Below are 19767 nucleotides of genomic sequence, written 5' to 3'. Positions count from 1 at the left end.
AAATACTTGGGGCTACAAAAAGGACTAGAGGATGGCAGACATATATGTTTTTCCTGTGCTCATTCTCAATTCTAGATATTTGCTTTTGATTTTTGTTGGAGGCAGAGCCTTGGAATATAGGGTTTTTATTAAAAAAGATTTAAAACTTAAAAATTCCTAAAAATAGCTATTTCCATGCTGTTCTCTCTCAAGTAACTGTAAGCCATAAAGAATGAGTAATATGTCTGTCTGTGAAGTCCCAGAGATTTTTAAAAAGGCTTCAACTAGACAGATCCTAGAGCACATCTAATGGGGTCCTTGTTTGTATCATTTTATTTTATTTTTCCCAAAGGCTGGCCTATACTGACTTTTCTCCTTGCATATCCACCCTAGTCCCAAGAATAAGGAAGGAAGGGGAAGCATGGCATGGAGTTTAATCTCAGCTCACATCCAGAGGGGTCACATTATATCAAAGGGGAAAGTCACTGTCAACTTTCAACTGCTATATAAAGGAGGCAATTTGCCCAACAAAATAAGGAAAAAGAGGCTTCAGTGGGCTCTCCCAGACAGTGATTCAGAGCTCTACACCTACTCAAAAATCCTCTGAAGGTGTTTCCATCTCTCCTTGGCAGACTAGAAAACAAGCCAGCAAACACAGACATCCAAGGAAAATGGCTAAATTTAGGCAGATAAATACTTCTTGTGCAGACTGGAAACAAAGACAGAGCCTAAAGAGATAACTATCAAAAAAATTGCCAGTGATTGCTTTTGAACTGCCCAGGAATGATGGTATTTTATCTTGTCATCACATCTAAAAAACAGAAAATGCAATTGAGTCACTCAGTAGGCAATTGGATTTGATTTTTCATTTCCCTTTGATGCTTATAATTCCATTTTATGTTAGCAGCAGAGAGGGTTGGGCTGTGACAGTGATAACAGATAATCTAGTAGTGCATATTTTTTCCTAGAACATCATGAAAGTAACAAGTCGTGATAACCTCTAGCAGCAACAAGGACTAAAGATGAGAATTTCACATAGAAGCTTTTGCAGCATTACTGACATCATTACACTGCTACTCTGTAGAAATCAGCTGGCATTTTTCAGCATAATAGAGCAACCTTCCTTCAGCAAAATGCAAGTGTTAGCTGAACTACTCTGGAAAGCCTGGAGGGGCTCATTTACACAGGGGTTAATGGTCTGAATTCTGCACTTCTATTTCCAAAATCCAAGCCTCCATGCAGACATTCTCCCAGTTTTCATATCATTCACCAACCTTTGTCACCTGTTCTTCTGATCAAACAAATTGCATGGCTTAGCTTTTTTTCACAGCTGTATGAACTACTTCAACTAATAGTTACCTAACTTTCACAAGCATAACAGCATTTGTATCGCAACCCAGAAAATCCTCCAGACAATTCCACTCAATTCCTCTTCTAAAAGTCCTTGAATTAATGTAGGTTCATAATTATCCAAGTATACTCTTAATTGTTTTCAGATCAGTCCTCTTATTAAAATTTTTTTTCAGTCTCTCTCAATTAGGCTCAGTTTAAGTGCTTCCAGCTGAAACATCCCAAGATAAATATTCTAGCGACTACCATGACAATTGGCATTTCAAAGCACAGTGTAAATATAGCAGAATTTATCTGTTTGGGAACCCAAAACTGAGACAGCATCTTGAACTTGATAGATAAATGAAGCTGAGCCTATTTGTCTCCTGCTGTTTTAACTCAGTGAGTACTCTGTGCTTCTGACCTGTGGTACAGGGGCACCTGACACTACAATTACACTGAAGCACAGGAATAGATTACCTGCACTGCTTATGGAAATGTCTAGCAGAGGGAATTTTTAAGAGCATGTTGAACTAACTGCTTCTGACAGTTGCTTAAGTATAGTTGACATTACTTTCAGAAAAGGGGATTATCTTTCATGGATTTTCCCAGACCTATTTTGTAGAATTTCATGGCATACCAGCATTAAAACCATGGTACAAATTTATAAAACAGCAGCAGTTCACATATCTTGGGATGTGGCATGACAGTATGGCCTTCTGAAGTTCCTTCCAGCCTGACTTATCCCCTGATTCTCTGGATAGCTGCATAGATCGCCATGGATCCACTGTTCTCCTCTGTGCACCACTGTGATTTTAGAGGTCAAAGCATCAAATATGGAATTTATAGAGGAGACTAGTGACATACATGCCTATATATATTCATGGTTCTTCTACTGCACATTTCTTACCCTTAATCTTTGTGTGTGCACATCCCCCATCTGTTTCTCTCTACATCGTTATCTGTTTGTACTCCCCTTCTATTTCTCTCAGCTGTTCTCTTTTCCTCTGATAAACACCACATTCTGAGGATTTTGGTGGCCATTTCTATGTGTCTAGAATTTGTCCAAAGTGCTTTACCATTCTGAAAGATCTTCACATCTGACTGAAATGTATTTACAGACGGATGTTCAGAAAAATGAAAAAATAAATGTTCAAATTTTATTTTGCAGTGAAAGTAACAACTTGGCTGCTACACCAATAAACTTTTATGTAACTAACTTTGTGAGGCAGTGAACACTTTTCCCTATATATAATGATTTAGAAGTTTGTAATACATTGAGTCAGCCCTAAGATCTCAACATAGATGTAAAGAAGCAAGCCCCAAGACATTATCACCTTAGAAAAAAATTCAACATTCTTGAGTTCAATCTTCAGTGTAACTAGCTTCATTATCAGCTAGTATAAATGAGCTTCTGATCCATGGTGCAATTTACATGTATTTATAGTGTTATAAACCCACACAATAATTTTATTTCTTTCTCTAGAATTTGCTTCTTAGCAAGTGTTTTCTGACAAGAAAACAGCTTCAAGGCTCCATAAGAAAAAGAATATTTGAAGATTCTGGTGACAGATAAAAACTAGCTATGTCCAAAACACCATTAAAGTGGTGTATTTTAGTGTATTTTGGTGTAAAGTAGTCTACTTTTTTTCCCCTTAAACTTAAGGACTACACAGCTGATATACCAAAGCTGTATTTTTTTTCCTCATTATTATTATTATTTCTGGTTTTTTACTCCTTAGTTTAAGAAAAATTTGGAGGTGCTGAGAACTGAGTTGAGATATGAAAACCATGCAAAACCTCATGCTTCACACAAAACAGAACTCTGTCAAGTTTAAGAGGTTCATATGACCTGACCTCGTTCATACAAGCCAAGGAGAGGAGGAGTTCCCTCTAAATCCCATGGCATCAGTAGTCTTCGTATTCCAATAACAAATCAAACAAGTCCACACTGTATAAAATTTAAGCTCAGTCTTATATTTATTTCCTGAAGTTTTCCTGTAAATCAACCAGAAATTAGGAATGAGCTTGCCTTTAGATTTCTTAAATAAAAATAGAAATAAACCAAACTAAAATAAATTAAAAACAAACAAAAAAATTCTCCCGTCCCCATATAAGATTATTTAACATATATATACACACACACCCCATACAATTCCTGACGAAACATTGATTAAAGCCATTACACCTAGAATATAAGGAGGACTTCTGTCTTCCCCTGTTGTCCTTTAGACAGAAAAAAAACCCAAAACCCAAGCAAACAAGCTGTGACTATCTCACCCTTTGACATTATATCAAAGGTGAAGATCAAGCCCTTGTCTGCATAAATATTTAGTGAGAGCTCCTCAAAACAAGGGTTTTCAAACTTAGAAGAGTTTAGGCAACACACAAGACATTTTGATATTGCACTGAGGACAAGATCAATCAACGGCAACCAAGCTAAAATATTAGCTCCAAGAAGGATGATTAAGTCCTTGCATAAATGTTGGACTTGAAGATAACTATACACAATATCAGATAGTATATATAGTAGTTTACATTCAAATATTTATATTTTATCAAGAATCTTACACACATACTAATGTGTGACATTCAGTTTAAGTACTCCATATTAATGGACAATTTTAATGGTGTTTGAAAGAAAGGGAATGACACCCACTGCCCTACTTGTCTGCCCCCTCCTCCCTCCAGCACTTTTAAATTCAGCCTATGGAGGATGAATAGCATAGCTGTCCCAAACACTTCATAAAACAGTCTCATATATCAAAGCAGGTAGTATTTACTTATAAGACTCAAACTGTGCTAGGGAAATTCAAGACTTCTGCCATCATTGCTGTAGAGAGCAAGACTGGATGTTAAAGGAGATTCAGCAACAGAAAAATAATCCTAGTAAGTGCAAGGCCTGGTAGCATTATGCAGCGTTCAGCTTTATATAGGAGTAGGGGAACGGTCGCAGGGATTTCAGCTTGGAAGACTGACAGTGAAGAAATCTGAGCATGTACCATGGAGCAGTGAGTGAATGCATACTCCTGAGTCTATTCCAAATATTTTATAGTATGCATGCATAAAGCTCAATCAAAGTCATACCAATTCAGTATGGCATAAAATAAAAAAGGCATTCAGAGAAGCAAGACATGATACAATTACCGTCAGCTTTGCCTTTCCCTAAGGTTTAACAACCTATAATTGAGAGCCATGGGAAAACCCCATCAAAGTAGGTCTAATTTTATCAGGCTGTACTTAAATTACTGAACTACAAACTCAGTTTGACAAAGCTGCTTTAGTATGGCTCTACTGTTATTCCATTTTAACTTTTATCACCAAAAAAAATTGAAATGCAAGGCTTACATTCAGGAAATTATTTAAATATACTTCTGTTGTTAGAATGGGCTACCCTTAATGAGGTCTGTACATGCAGTATAATGTCTTGCTGAAGGCTGTTTAAATAGATGCTAAAAAATTAGAAAGGAAACAAAAGAGCCCTAAATCAGAAACTTGAAACCCAAACACCAGTCTGAGCCTATTCTCACTTGGGCTCCACTGCTGCTTGCTAAAGGTCTGAGCTGCTTGGTGGGTGGTCAGATTGCATTGCATCCAAGAATATGCTGAGCTGTTGACATGGCAGATGTCAGAGTTGCATGAGTGGAAACTCTGGTGTGCTTGGCAGGAAATTTAAAGCTTAAAATTGGGTATGACTTTTAGGAATCTGAAAGCAGGTGGTACACTGCAACCTGAATGGAAACAGAAGAAACTGCCATTGACTTCAGTGAGGGGAGAGAACATGCAACCTGAGAGATCTGAGATCAGTAGAGGTGCCCAGCCTGACTTTAGACTACTACTCACACTGCATTTCTTACAATCCTGTCCAGGCTTCCTGCATTTCCGTCTCCAACCAGTGAACTGAAATTTGGGTCCCTGTAAAGGCACAATGAAATAGTCCATTCATTTGTGAAGTACAAACATTTTGGAAGGCCAAAAAGGTGCAAAAGACAATTAGAAGGTCAGTCCTCGTGCATATGCCAGCTCTTTACAGGAGCTGTGAATGGATTAGAAGAAAGAAACAGGCCCTATATCAGTGCACTGGCCCTGCTCACCCACCCCCAGCAACCGATGTCTTTGGAAGGACTGTACAGATGCAAAGTTTTCTAGCAATACCATCACAATTTAAATCTCAAAAATCATACACCATAATTAATGTCAAGAGCTATTCAAGGAATTTTGACTTCAGCCAAAATATCCCCAGCAGATGGCATGGTCACTAAGCACAAAAAGCCCAAAATCAGTGTTAGCATCTGTATGTACATGCACCCAAACCCAGATTGTGGCTGTTATGAGGATGGGTCTAAGGTGCAACAAGAAGTCAATGAGAAAGGAGCCTGTTTTTTATCAGCTCTCTTTCCTGAGAACATCTCAAGAGCACTCAGGGAGAAAGATGTAGACTGTGTTTTTTACATCGGTAATATATGTCTCCTTGAAAAAAAAAAAAAAAACCCAAAAATTTCCAAAACTCCTCTTTCCTAGGGAAATTCAGAGTGCAAAAGGATTTTATGGTGTGAATGTAGCAGAACACAAGGAACAAATTAAAAATTTGGAAAAAGTTAGATTTCTAATGCGTGCACTGTGCTCTTGCGCAGATACCAAGCACGTACACATGCACAGAGAACTCACGGTGCAGGAGATTCAGTCAGAAGAGAGAACAAGTACAATTTATGAAGAAAAATTTTGATCCTGCAGAGGACCAAAATTAGGTCTGCTGTGCCTATGAAAAGGCTTGCACAGAATATAACATTTTCCAGATTTCAAACTAGTTGGCAACTCCAATGCTGAAGGTTATAATTAAAGACCAGCTCTGCTCTGCAAAAAGTAGTGGAGCTGGTGATGCCTTAAGAGGCCTCCTAGAAACAGAGACTAGACAGGAGTAAAGGAATAAAAGCAGGTATTTCTTTGAAAGGCCTTCAAAGGTACCCTGTGGGGAGCCAGAGGCTATTGCCAAGATGGACCCCAAGATGGACGACAGGTCACGAGTTCTTCACACTTTTATAGGTTTGGTTCATTTGCATATCAGGGTTAATTCTCCAATTAAAGATTCAGTTTAATGATGTAATTTCCCCTCCACTTGCCCCCCTTTAGAGGCCTTTTGGTTTATACTTTCTGGGCTTAGGACGGTCTGAGTGTCCTTGAAGAGCAGGCCTGGAGAGGTTTTGTTATGTCTACCTAGCATGAGAGAGCAGAAATTAACAGGCTACAAGAAACTTCAGAGTTACACACTAAGCAGTACAGAATTTGAAACATGTAAAAGTTAAAACCTAAGGTATCACTGGCACAGTATTTTTCTTGCTTTTAGGCGATCAGGAGAGGAAATACGACAGAATGGCAAAGAAAAATCTATGAAGAAAGATTAAACAGTTCTTAAATTTGCTGAATTATCAATTACTGACTGACAGTGGAACTCCTAAAAATCCCAGGGGTGCAGTATGACATTCTGTATGGATAGTGTGGATAACGCTGACTGGTTTTGAAAAATACTGCCTATTGAAAATGTAATACAGGAAAGGTAGGAGGCGCCATTAGGCACGTCAGTAAAAGCCAAAGGTACAAGTGATAAACGCTCCGTGCAAAATGTGAGTTTGGGAGAATTCTGTAGGTTTATGTAGGATTTTCACACAACTCTTCTGAGACATTAACTCTGAACAAACTGGACTTTTGCAGTGGTTTTTAAATTTTGTCATAATTTTCAAATGAATTATGCAGTAACTTTTTACAAACTTCAGTAAGTAGCAACACTGCAACATTCTACATTCAAACCTACAAACAACTAGCAAAACCTGTGCCTTATTTTAAGAGACTTAAAATTAGATGTCCACAGCAGATATTTTTGCAAATTCATCCTACTATCATTTGTGGTCTTGACTTCTGTTAATTCTGCAAAATACTTTTCATTTCAAGAACAAATACCTAGTAATTAATGTTTTGGGGGTTTTTTAAACCATCTGAACTCTAATCCTTCCTGTTCCAAAAAAAATAAAATAATTAGCCATTACTTATCTACTTGTAAGTAAATATGGCTCAGCTTTGGAAAACTGAAAGGTCAGTGATAGACACCATGAAATCTAAGCCATATAAGAAATCCCTATCAATATAATAAAATATTTTCATTTTGTCAGACCCCTTTCCAAATTATTATGTACTTTCATTGTCAGAATATCAACATACACTAAGAAAATTCTTCATAATATTTTCACATTATCTGTGGGTCCTTAAACAGGGGCAGTCTCCATTTGTTTAGACTGAAAGGTTATCTGTACACACGTCTTTATTGTCACTGAATTACTGTGGCCTGATTAAAGTTTAATGACATGGCTACTCTGGTGATGAGTCTCTAGAGACTACCATGAGCTGACAGATCTATTTGTTTCAAAGAGAGCAGAAGTGCTAAAAGTATATAAAAGCAGTATCTGTACAGTTTCAGATTAGCATTGCCTTCACTAAAGACACTCTGCAGCAAGTATAGCCTGAGCCTGTGATGTTATTCACACATTGCTCAGGAGGCTGCCCCATGGAGCTTAAAAAAAAAGCCCAAACAAACAAAAGTGGGAATTAGTCATCTTAATTAATAGTTTATGAGTTAAACCTCAGAAATTCATTTTCCATTAGAGGTCATTGATGTTAAAAAAAAAGTTGATTTTCCAATATTTATTCATTCTATACCAACAATAAAAATTCATTCTGGACAACAACCAAAAAAGGATTAGCTCTTGAAAACAAGTTTTCATATGTATTTTCTCACCTCTAAGCAACATTAATTTTGTAAATTCTGTAAAAATTTTTTCATGGTTAGGACCAAAGATGCTAGGGTTAAAGCACTTTAGAAATGCAGTGGTGCAGAATCGAATCCAATGTATTTAAATAGCTTTAGAGAAACTTCCAAGGTCCAATAATTACTTTACATGGACTACAAATAACCAGCTAGTATAAGTCAGTGAAAAAATTGGTCACAATATCTTCAGCAATTAGAAAAACTTCACCTATAAGCCAATGGACAAATTCTGCTATCTTGAACATTATCACTTCACTCCAAAAACAAAAATAAGGCTAAATATTGGCTGTAACTCTTGAAATTATCATCCCTGAAGTGGGAGGGCCTGCATTAATGTGTTCTCTCAGTAACCTGTGGAAACTGAGGGCTAGATAAGGCTTGTGATGTTTCCAGCTGAAAATTCATGACGCAGGCAGGAGAAGTGCAACCCTCCCAGTGAGAGCCAGCATTCCCTGCATGTGCTGCGCACAGAGTCTGGGCACACTCTGTATCTAACAGTGCCATGAATCAAACACACTCTGCATGTAGTAATCAATTGCATAGTACATTTTCAGTTACCTAAATGTTGCCACACCCTGTGTGGTTTCTCAGCACGGACACTGCAGGAAGACCTGGGGGTTCCAGCAGTCAAGAGCCGTGGGAAGGCACTTCTTGTTGGACTGACAAGTCCAACATACAGAGATATAAGACAAATGGGGAATCCACACAGACAGAATTAACAGTCCGGGGAGAGTCCAAGACAAAAATCAATGTGCATACATTTAGAAGCGAGTCCTGATAATGCTGCAGGCGAACCAACCACCCATTAGATCGGTTTCACATTCACCTGATCCATTCATGCGCCTCTCACACTTCTCTGAGAAAGGACTCAGACAGTGACCAGGGAGCCATTAACTCAGCTACACACCTAGTGGATAAAGCTGATCAAGCAAGTGTGGTCTTTGAAGACATGATAGCCTGCTAATTAGAACAGTAATACGGAAAATTAAAGACCGAGGTCAATCTTCTTCACTAGGTTCACAGCCACAAAAGCAATCCATCAGGGTGATGCTTTTGTCACCCCAGACAGCCTGAGATGGCAAACCCCATGTTCCAATGCTGAAGTTACTCTATTGTATGAAAGATTTTGAGAACCAATGAGGTACAAAAATACCAGAAAGGGAACAAAACTCACCTGAGAAAGCAGAGCCTCCACCCCATTCCATACTCCCAAGTTCATTATACATTTTATTCAAAGGATGTTTCTATTTCTACGTTGTATCTTTGCGCCTACAATTATGAGTCTATGAGGCCAAGTAATGAATTTTCAATTAAATTTCATTTATCAAGATTTAAATCGAGTACTACACAAACATACTCCAAATGCAAAACAACCTGTAAATATTTAGAGCTTTGCAGAGCAGTTTTCTGTATGAAACCATATAACTCGCAGATAAAATTTTACTACACCACAAAATATGAACTATAGTTTACAGCAGAAAAAGCTACACTTATTCCCATCTCCTGATTTTCACATCAGAATATCATAATCAAAATAGTATAAGAAATACATTTGTATAATTTCATAGTTTAATAGCAGAGATCCTTTTGCCAGAATTAAAATTTAATGGCATTACTCACCTGGACCAATTTTTAACATTACACTTACACAGTAAGTACCCAATCCTTCCTTCACATTAGTTTACTGTACAATGTCAGACCCAAACTCTTCATTTATAGCAACATGAGAAGACAATCTTATGGGAGAGGTCATTGAAGTGTGATCTCTTATTCTGCTAATATGGTTGGGTTTTGTTTGCTTTGGATTTGTTTGTGTTTTTCTTCAAACAAACAAAACTAATTTCAAATTTTTTCATGTTTCATATGGAAACTGGTACTGGCAAGAATCTAAGGAAGTCAGCAAGTCCTATTGTAGTATCAGTGTAATGCTAAACTCACTCTTACTGATGGCTTCCCAACCACTCCCTGTGATCCCACAGTAATTTTCAGTGATTGGCTGTCCTTAGATCTCCAGTTGTTAACTAAATCAAATTTCTTAAGACTCAGAGAAACCCTAACTATTGTGGTCTGCCAGGACAGCAGACCTTCATAATGCTTTAAATGCAACCACAAACAAAAACTATGGAAATATAAAATTAGACCTAGAAAACCCCAAACCATCACCAAACTAGGACTCATTAAATATTTACTGCATGTTTGCTCTTTCTGGGTATACTTAACTATGCCAGAAGTATTCTGAATTTTGTCTTCCACAAATGCTCAACATATACCATGAACAAAATGTCTCTCAGACCATTACAACTCATCTCCTAAAAGCCCTCTAAAACTCTGGGGCTGGGAATCATAAATTTCAAGATTTTTCATTAAAAGAAAAATGTTTTTATTTTACCCATTCCTCTTCCAATCATAAGCAATTCATCCAATTCAAGTGCAGTTGCATTGCATATCCACATGAAACACTCATTTCTCAAATATATCATTCCCTAGATGAATCTTCAATTACCTTTTTAAATGAGACATCTCTCTGACTCCAAATAATTGTCCTTTTAGGAATTAAGTCAGACACATAGCAGAAGTACATGTGGCTTGCTTCATTTTTATTACTGTTTCCTATATCAAAATGTAAATAACTTAAACACTGAAGTACAAATTCACTGACAGAAGTCAAAAAGCATAGTCAAAAGCAGAGATTTGTGGAATGAAATGCCTGCCTTCACATGTAGTTCTAAGATCTAAATTTTAATTTTTTCTCATAAATCAAAAAATTATTTCAGAATGTCATCAAGCTCTACACACTCCTGTCTTCTCCCCAAATCTAGATAAGCTCTTTCTGTACAGAACCAGAAAAGAAATTGCCTTTGCCTACTTGAAACCCTCCCAAAGTGTGCCTTATTTCTAGTTATAGATCTGTCTTATCCCTAGGTTCCCCTACAAACAAAATTTCATTCAAAAGTGTTTCAGCCCTTACAAACTTAGGCTCTGATGCAATCCTGGTTCTCATGGATATCTCAAAAAGTTATCCTGTAATTTTTATAAGCTTGCTGAAAAAAATACAGAGAATTATGGGTGCAGGGGTCATATTATTTAAATTTCCTCAGAATGCAGAGTAGGTCTGAACTATGATAAAAGGGCTGTGCAGAGGAGCTTTCATGCCTGTGTACCTGTTACAGTGGAAATACACATTTCAGTTTAACAACTGGTATTTATGATTCTAGAAATACCATTAGCTACTATGGTGATGAAAATTGATTTCATGGTAATTTTGAAACTTTTAACTCCAGAAGACTTTGTACGTGACTGTAGGCATCTGTTTACCATCTCCCCTCCTGCAGCTATTTAAACAACTGTACATGGTAATTTAGCAGCCTAAAGTATGAAAAACATGAAAGGTCAGGGTTTTCGTATTTATTTAAGTCCTTCTGGTTTGTTAAAAGGTTGCTAGCTTTTTATTATTCTCTTGCAAGTCAGCCAGAGACAACTAAAATGAGATTGAAGGACTGAAGATTTTTTTTTTTACTGGTAGTAACTGTCCTTCTCTTTTCATACACCTGCATTTTATTGTCAGCATATCCTGTCATTTATTCAAATATATTGCATGAGCAATTTCTCACATTGCATCTCATGAATATATAATCCACACAGAAAATTAGCACACAGCATTTGGTATACTCTGGATGAAAAATCCACCAAAAAAGTGAAGCTTTTTTATTTTCCCCACAATTTAATTGTATGTTCATATCACCTATGCAATTTTACTGCTTCAAGAGCAATCTCACAAGGCACAGAGCACTATAGCTAAAGAGAACCCTATCAAATCAAACCTTTTGCATTATCAGTTACATTGGTATTTGAATTTTCTTTTTCAGCCTCTTTTTGACTTCTTTCACATTTTCTTGCTTTCTACTTGCCTATTAACATGAAGGAAAAATGGAAAGTTGTTATTGATAGCTACTATGAGAACTGTTTATTAAGTCTTTTGACTTGACCTCTTTTTCTAGGGACATACAAAATAAAATACCTATTTAAAAACTAACTGCTTGCAGCACTTGAAAATTTCACCCAGGAGAACAGCCAAAGATACGAAGCCTGAGGGAAACACTACACTGGAGGATGGCAGCTAGAATTCCAAAAATAGTTCAGCAATGAATTCCAGTGATTTTCAGGAAGACTCAGAATTCCAGATCCCAATTTCATTAATTATTCAGAATAATTTAAAAATCTACATGTATTCTGAAAACAGAGCCGAACCTAATTACCACAGCCTTTTGAAGTAAGTAGCAGCATTCTGAACAACCTCTGGAGTTGCAGGAAGGGGCAAGAGCAAAGACACAGTAGTTGTACAATTTATTCTCACAGCTCATGGGACATTAGCTTTGGATGCTCAGAGAACAGGCAGAAGGCAAAAGCATTTTTTTCACCTTTATCAAAAAACCCAGGGCAGCATAGATGAACTCAAAGAGTGTGTTTGGGAATGTATCACCTTCTGTCTACTCTACATGCATCATCACCTTCAGATGCCGAAAAGATTTCAGTTAATGCTACACATGATGGTTCATTGCCTACCAGCTGGTTATTATTATCAGCTTCTAGCCCATTTCTGAATAAAATGAGCACGTTACTTTTGACCTAAGAGTAACTGTATGGCTCAGTTTGAGCTTATTGCAAACACCAGCTCCTTTCCCTGTGGAATAATACAGTTGAGATCAGCTGGAACACTCAAGTATAGGAGCTCTCCAGTTTACTGGAATGAGAGGGACAACAAACTATTCAGAATTTCAAAAATCTGGGATCAACATCTTATTCTTGATTTATCTTTCCAGAATTTAAATGCGATCTCCTAGCCCTTTCTCTTCCCTCATTTCATCCAGGGATGCACGCAGGCTGAAAAAAGAGTGAATGTTTGGGAGCTAGAGAGAGACAGGCAGACAGAGTAGGTTTAATATTTAAACTTGCCTATTAACTCAAAAAAAAAAAAATGAGGTTATGTTGGAAAAAATTCTCTTTGTAGTTGCAGATATGTACGTAGATGAAAAATAAATCATTTCGCACCCATGCTCTATGGCAACAAGCTGCATTTATTAAACGAGGAGCCATGTCACGCAGTCTGGAGTGAAGCAACAAACAACTGTTTATTCTCCTGGCTCCATTCAACAACTATCTTGGCCAGACCATCCTTCTCTAAAGCTCCTGCCCATTGTCAGTAAGAATCTTGTCAACCAGATCTGTTCTGATATAAATTAAAGTAAGTCATGCTACTTACTTGTTGCAACATGTTACGACACCTCTTCAATTCTGGTTTGTTAACTGAGGGTGCTTTAATCACAGCCCAAGTCCACATCTCAAAGGGAAAAGGACTTTGATTGACAGAACAAAACTTTGTAAAAAACTCCTAACCTGTATCAAATCAAAGCGACAAACAAAACAAACAAACAAGGTATTGGAGAACAAACTTTGTCTAAAACATATTAACATGTAAAAAGTAACAACCTAATCTTCAATGCAAACAATTTAACCAATGCAACTCTACAAGCGAAATACACCTGTTATTTTGGGTAAAAGATGTGTCCTTCTACAGCGCCAGTGCTCAACCAATCTATGGAGCAACAACACAGAGAATTATGCAACCTCATCGATAACCTGACAGCACAAGGTCATTGCTTACACACGATAATCAAACACACGGTAATACAGCCAACTGTAATATCCATTTCAGAAAACAAACACCTAGTAGACAAATATAAACCATGTTAGATGACTTATATTTTAAAAAATTCAGTAACTACACGACAACCATGAAGCAGCCCTTTTACAGTCATTGGAAAAGGGATATAGTTTAGTTGTAAGGGACTAACTAAATATCCATCAAAACAGCAGTGTGTGTGCACACACCAACTGCACAGCAAACATGGGTAAGGAGGATAAATAGAAGCTCATCCAAAAATAATGGTTGCTTAACACTAGTGCCCAAAGACCCTATTAGGATTAGGACCTGATCGTCCCAACTGGATCAAATTTTTTTATTATGTAAGAGAGATTGTCCCTGTACTTGGGATTTGATAATATCATATTTATTTTGGAAATATTATGCCTGTGTCCAGAAAATACCAAAATGCTGAGAGGTTTTTGATCCTGCTTTTGCAACATGCTAAGCTTCCCACCTCTGTACTTTTAATTAGGGAGTTTTGTACAAAGCAGTTAAAAGGACAAGCAAAGAGAAGTGGAAAGCAAAATGCTGTTTCCTCCAGTCCCCTGCAACATCGATCTATTCCTGAAAATACTATCCAGTTACACGGTCAGTAGAGTTGCAGAGCTCCTGAGACAAACCAAGTCATGCATAAGTACAGTTTTTGGGGGAATTTTTTCACTGTATGGCAGTGAACAAAACTTCAAATCTACTGAAGCACAGAATCTTCTGGGTTGAAAGGGATCTCTTGAGAGCACTTAGTCCAATCCCATGGCTCAGCAGGACCAGCTAGACCAGGTTGTGCAGGACCACGTCCAGATGGGCTTTTGAGTATCTCAAAGAATAGCTGAAGTCTAATCAAAGTCTTCGTGTAAGTTTGGCTCCCTCTGATTTTCAAGAATGACTGACATTTTCTTAGGGGACAGTCAGCTCAGTTTGGTGCTATTGTTTCCGTTTCTGTCAGTTCAAACTAACAGCTCTGCAGCAGTTTATTCTGCTTATCTTCCCAACAGAAGGGCTGACTAATTATTTTTAAGTAGCCCTTTGGGTTTTTATAAAAGCTGAAATCAGCAAAATCTTAACAACTAGAGTAGTCTGTACCCTTAAAACATACAGCTATTGTATTCTCTGGCCATAACCTTTTGTCATCCAGTACGGGAACAGTGTCCTAGGCTGACACATAAAAGACAGCTAACTAAAATGCCACAGTATTCTCTTCCTGTTGCCAATTCATATCTAAAAGCTGAGAGAAAAATACGCTCCTGGTGACAGCTTTGAAACAAGTCAATGTGTGACAGTAATCAGTTCTCTTCTGTCAAGCTGGATTCCAGGAAAAAGAATAGGTTTTTTTAGGCTATGTGCCAACGTTGTCAAGGAATAAGAACAAAGGCACAAAGTAGTACTTGGCTAAATCCCTCAAAAATAAAGACTATGGGCTGTCAGTGAAGAGGAGTGCTGGCTACCTGAGAAAAGGACAATTCTGGTGGATTGCAAAGTCAAGTTGCAATGGCTGGCTCAAAGAAGAGCTCTGAAATAGTGAGAAGAAGCAATAGAAGAGGACATGTCTCCACAACAAGTTTGTGGAGTTTTTGCAGGATGACAGAAACAGAAAAAAAAGATTTACTAATGCAAAAACAAAAAGAAATCAATTTACACGCTGAGAATCAGAGGACTTCACATCAACTACAAGGATATGATAAAAATCAAACAAAGAACCAGTACATTGGTAATGTCAGTGCAATCTGCTGGAGTGAGGGACCAATGAATGGCAGTGTTTACGACAGAAAAATGAGGGTTCAGAGCCTTATCACATCAGGGAACAAAGATCAAACATAAAGGTGAGACTGAACAACATATATTCCCACCCCTAATGAGGGAAAAACCTCTCCTCTCCTTCTGTCTCAGAGCTCTTCCCTTTTGACAAATTACAAGAGAAAAAAATCTGAACTTAAAGTAGAAAACATGTTATGAACTTCTAGAGTGACAGCATCACTGAGAGAAAACCATCATTTCCTTTCTCAGTCCCTAACTAAAGGTCTGCCTGTCTTTCTTCTTCACAACAGAAGCAAAACATTTCAACAACACTGAAGAAGCAGTTCTGCAAACCCAGATATAGGAATACAAAAACCATATCTCCAAAGCAAATAAGCCCTGACCAGCCTCAATCAGTAGCCTAAATGCAGCCTAAGAGACACCTAGGTAGTATCACAGAAAAGCTGGGGTTGAAAGAGACCTCTGGAGATCATCTAGTCCAACCTCCCTGCTAGGCTGTTTTGTCTATTTCCTCAGCTTCTCCACTTTACATTTATAACCCAATACTTCTCTTTGCTTTGATTCACCTTTCACTTTAGCCACCATGATGTAGCTGTTAGCCTTGCTGTCTCCTGTGTCACTTCACATGTTGACAGAAGGTGTAATCCATATACTTAGCACAAAATTTTAAAAGATGTTTAAAAATTGAGATGAAACTTCCTCCTCTTGGTTATGTGAAAGTCACCAAGAACAAACCCTTCAGGTAGCCTTCTGTAACAATGAAAAGTGTTGGTTCAGTAGTTAAATGATACCGTGCCTCTGGCCAAAGTTAGTTAAGAAATTTCTGCTCTGTAAATTGGAACAGAGAATAAAACCTGATGTAATATATAAAATAATTCTCTCCACATGCCCCAGGCCGTTCCAAAACTCACTAAACGTCACAATTTCATAATGCTGTGCCAACTAAAGTGAATAGCAAGGTGTAGAAAAGGCAAAGGAATGAGGTATTTAAAGAAGAGAAACACTGAATCTTTACTGCAGAAACGAAAAAAAAGGTTGTCCAAACATGGATTTACTGCCCTTCCTCTTCGTCTTTGAATTCACTCAACAAATCTCTGAACAGAGCACTGACTAAAGAGCAGGGCTCACCAAGCTTTCAGCAGCATTTGTAGACTTGTGTAAGTTCTTACTGCTGAATGCCTGTTGAGCAGTGCTTGCTACGTAACTAACATAATACTCATCAACTAACTGGACAGAGCAGATCTTGGGCTTTGACCTTGATCCTAGACTTATTGGAAACAAATCTCAGCAGAAGTGGAATCTTGCCAGCAACTACAAGGTGATGGCAGTTGTCTCCAGCCCTCCAGATTTCACACCCGACCCAAAATGACTCCTGCTGAACCCAGGAGGCTCTGGGTTCAAAACAATGTTTGCACCGTGCATCACTTGTGATTCAAGTGCTTTTAATCTCTCCTTTCATGACTAGAGACCAATTCTAATCATCTGCGCTGCAGAGATTCTGACATGTTTATGCAAACACGATAGAGCTGAGCCTCAAAGCACTCGATATTTTCTTGAAAAGAAAAAGCAAACAAACCCGGAAAAGTTTGCTGAAAGTAACCAAATAAAATAGCCTGAATTAGCTCAAAACAAGGTATAAGTTGTAGTTAACTCTAGTCTCCTTCTATAAATGCTTGTGTGTCACCATCTCAGACAGCCAGAAAGAAATCCCCGTCATTCAAATCACATGGTTTACGGTGATGAACATCATGACATTCGTAACAAGGACCGAGCAAGGATCGCCCGCTTCTCGCTGGAGTCACCCAGCACGTCCCTGTTCCCACACTGCAGCCAGAGCACAACGCCAGCAAGTTCTGCAGCCGTCCTGAACTCCTGCAGCCGCTACATCCCTCCAGCGAACAGCTCCCGACCGGCTGCCGCCTCCCGCATGTCCCGGCCGGGCACCGGCTGCCAGGCAGCGGTTCGCAGGTGCGAGGAGTCCTGAGCACGACGCTGCCCTGCCGGGGGACGGCGTCGCCGGGGCTATCCGTGCCCGCGGTGCCGCGCTCGGCCCCGCCGCAGCCCGCACCTCCCCGCGGAGCGCAGGGCCACGCGGGGCCGGGCCGCGAGAGAGAGCCGGGGGAGGCGGCGGAGCGGGCGGGGGAGGAGTGAGGCGGAGGGCAGGGCCGGGCGGCGCCGCAGCGCCGGGAACGCGCCGTCGCTACCCCGACACGGCCGGAGCGGAGGGTCCCGCTGCCTTCGCCGCCGCCATGGCCGGGCGCCCCCCGCCCGCCGCCCCCAGGTAGGGCCCGCGCCCCTCCCCGCGCGCCGCCGCCTGCGCGCTCCGGGCCGCGCCGCTCGGGGCCGCGCCGCGCGAGGGCGGTCGCGGAGCCGCGGGTTCCTCCGGGTGAGTATCGGCGCTGGGCGCCCGCGGGGACCCGCACGGTGCCGAGCACCCGGCCGGGAGCCCGCGGGGCGGGCACGGGTCCCCGGCCTGAGGGCGGTCACGAAGGAGCCGCGCTGGGGTTCTGCGGTGCCCGCGGGGGAGCGGAGCCGCTGCCGGGGCGCGGAGGGGCTTCGGGAATTGGCGTGCGGCTGCAGAAGGGCGGGCCACGCGCTGCACCTGCCAGGAGGTGGTCGGTCGCCCGCCGGGGTTTTGCCCCTACGCCTAAAGCGGGAATTAGAAGGCTTTTCTTACAATAGAAAGAAAAAATAGACTGTCATCTAAATTTGCTCTAACAGCTGGTTTTCATGCCGTAGCATCTCAAGAGAGTCGGTAAGTTAATTAGTGCTTAATGATACCTTTAGGATGTTGTGCTTAAATCACTTCGACGCGTGTCCGCTACCTAGTAAATGAGGTTGTTTCACGATGAAAGATAAACCTAAAAATCCCTGTAGTTCTGTTATCCTGGCTTCACCAAGCGCGCATTTATAGCGGTCGTGAACAACCGATTAGCGCAAAACTTCCTGCAAGACGGAAATGGATGCCCATATAGCAGGAGCCTACCGGAGATGCAAGATGTGGTTAAGCATAATTTTCAACAATCGCAAGTAAATTGCATTTTGAGGGTAGCAGGCAGACAGAAGTATTATAGAAATTGTACCATTTGAGACTATCATAGATAAAAAGCATATCTTGTCAATTATTACAATTAGTTTTGGTTTAGTTGCTCCCAGTGCAATGTTTAAATGAGTCGTAAAAAACCGATGGAAATAAAGTTTGGAGAATGCATAGCCTTAAAAGGAAGATGGTGAAAAGACATATAACTACCTGAATACACAAGAGGAACTGCTTGGGGGAGAGACGGACAAAGACACCTGAGTGAGTGATAATTACTTGCAGGACAAATTGCTTCTATTTACTAAAAAGAAACAAAAGGCTTTAAAGCAATCCCTTAGAGAGACTAGGTTGAATAGTGTTTCATACCAATAAATATTTACTGACCAAAGCTTAATAATGCTTTTGCACTTTGCTCTGAATTGCCTGATCTAGAAATAGTCCTTCCCAATTTTTCCCTTGGCATTTCAGGGTGAAATGAAAAGGATTTAGCTTTTTGATTTTTGTTATTAATCATGGCTAGTAACTTTTTATGCATTTTTTTACATAACGAATAGCAAAGAGATTATACAAACTTCAGCGTTTTGTGGGAAGTCACATTCTGAAAGAGAGAGGGATGCAGATTTTAAGGCAAGAGAGACTTTTAGGTTATCTGATAGGACATCTTGTATTTCACACTCTACAAAAATTGGGTAGAATGCAATCTTAACCCCAGGATAAACAGATATTCCAACAATACAGTCTTAAAGGTATCAAGAATTGGGCAAGCTACTGCTTTCCTTGGTTACAGTCTTGTTCTCATTGTTATAAATTTACCTCCTCATAAGCCTACAGCCATCTTCCAACTCCACATGATTATTGCTAAGCTTTTCAGCACTGTATGAAGGAACTGAGAAAACCAATCCTACTCCGTTCCTGCGCTCTGCCATCTGGTCATTTCTTCACCTCTGCTGTAGGCCTATTAACCCAGATAAAATTGCCTATTTCTGTAGCAAGGCCAAGGACTAATCTTATTCATGTGAGCAACGTACCTCTTTCATCTTCCTGAAGACTGATTCCCTTCTCAGAGCTTAAGCACATCAGACTTCCCTACACCAAGAGCTACCATTCTCGCTTTCACCTCTTTTATCTCCTGAGGCTTGTTGTTGA

General features: G+C 39.7%; 2 protein-coding genes across 12 annotated transcripts in view; one reads left to right on the top strand and one right to left on the bottom strand.

Annotated features, from left to right (window-relative positions):
* Positions 1–19767, bottom strand: part of DAW1 (dynein assembly factor with WD repeats 1) — a 269838-nt gene that overhangs the window by 162402 nt on the left and 87669 nt on the right. The gene's annotated exons all lie outside the window — the stretch shown is intronic.
* SPHKAP (SPHK1 interactor, AKAP domain containing) overlaps positions 17298–19767 on the top strand; it is a 66083-nt gene continuing 63613 nt past the window's right edge. For 2 of the 8 annotated variants that reach the window (XM_032119021.1, XM_032119020.1), the window contains exon 1: positions 17298–17549. In XM_032119021.1, the coding sequence (XP_031974912.1) occupies positions 17308–17549 (242 nt within the window). In that variant the 5' untranslated portion in view covers positions 17298–17307. Of the gene's footprint in view, positions 17550–17749; positions 17863–17917; positions 17968–18073; positions 18337–19767 lie in introns of those variants that run through there. The other 6 variants (XM_032119027.1, XM_032119024.1, XM_032119023.1 and 3 more) reach the window with 5 other exon arrangements.

Source organism: Corvus moneduloides, chromosome 10 (assembly GCF_009650955.1).
Source record: "Corvus moneduloides isolate bCorMon1 chromosome 10, bCorMon1.pri, whole genome shotgun sequence".
NCBI lineage: Eukaryota > Metazoa > Chordata > Aves > Passeriformes > Corvidae > Corvus > Corvus moneduloides.
This window is presented reverse-complemented; position numbering and strand designations above follow the sequence as displayed.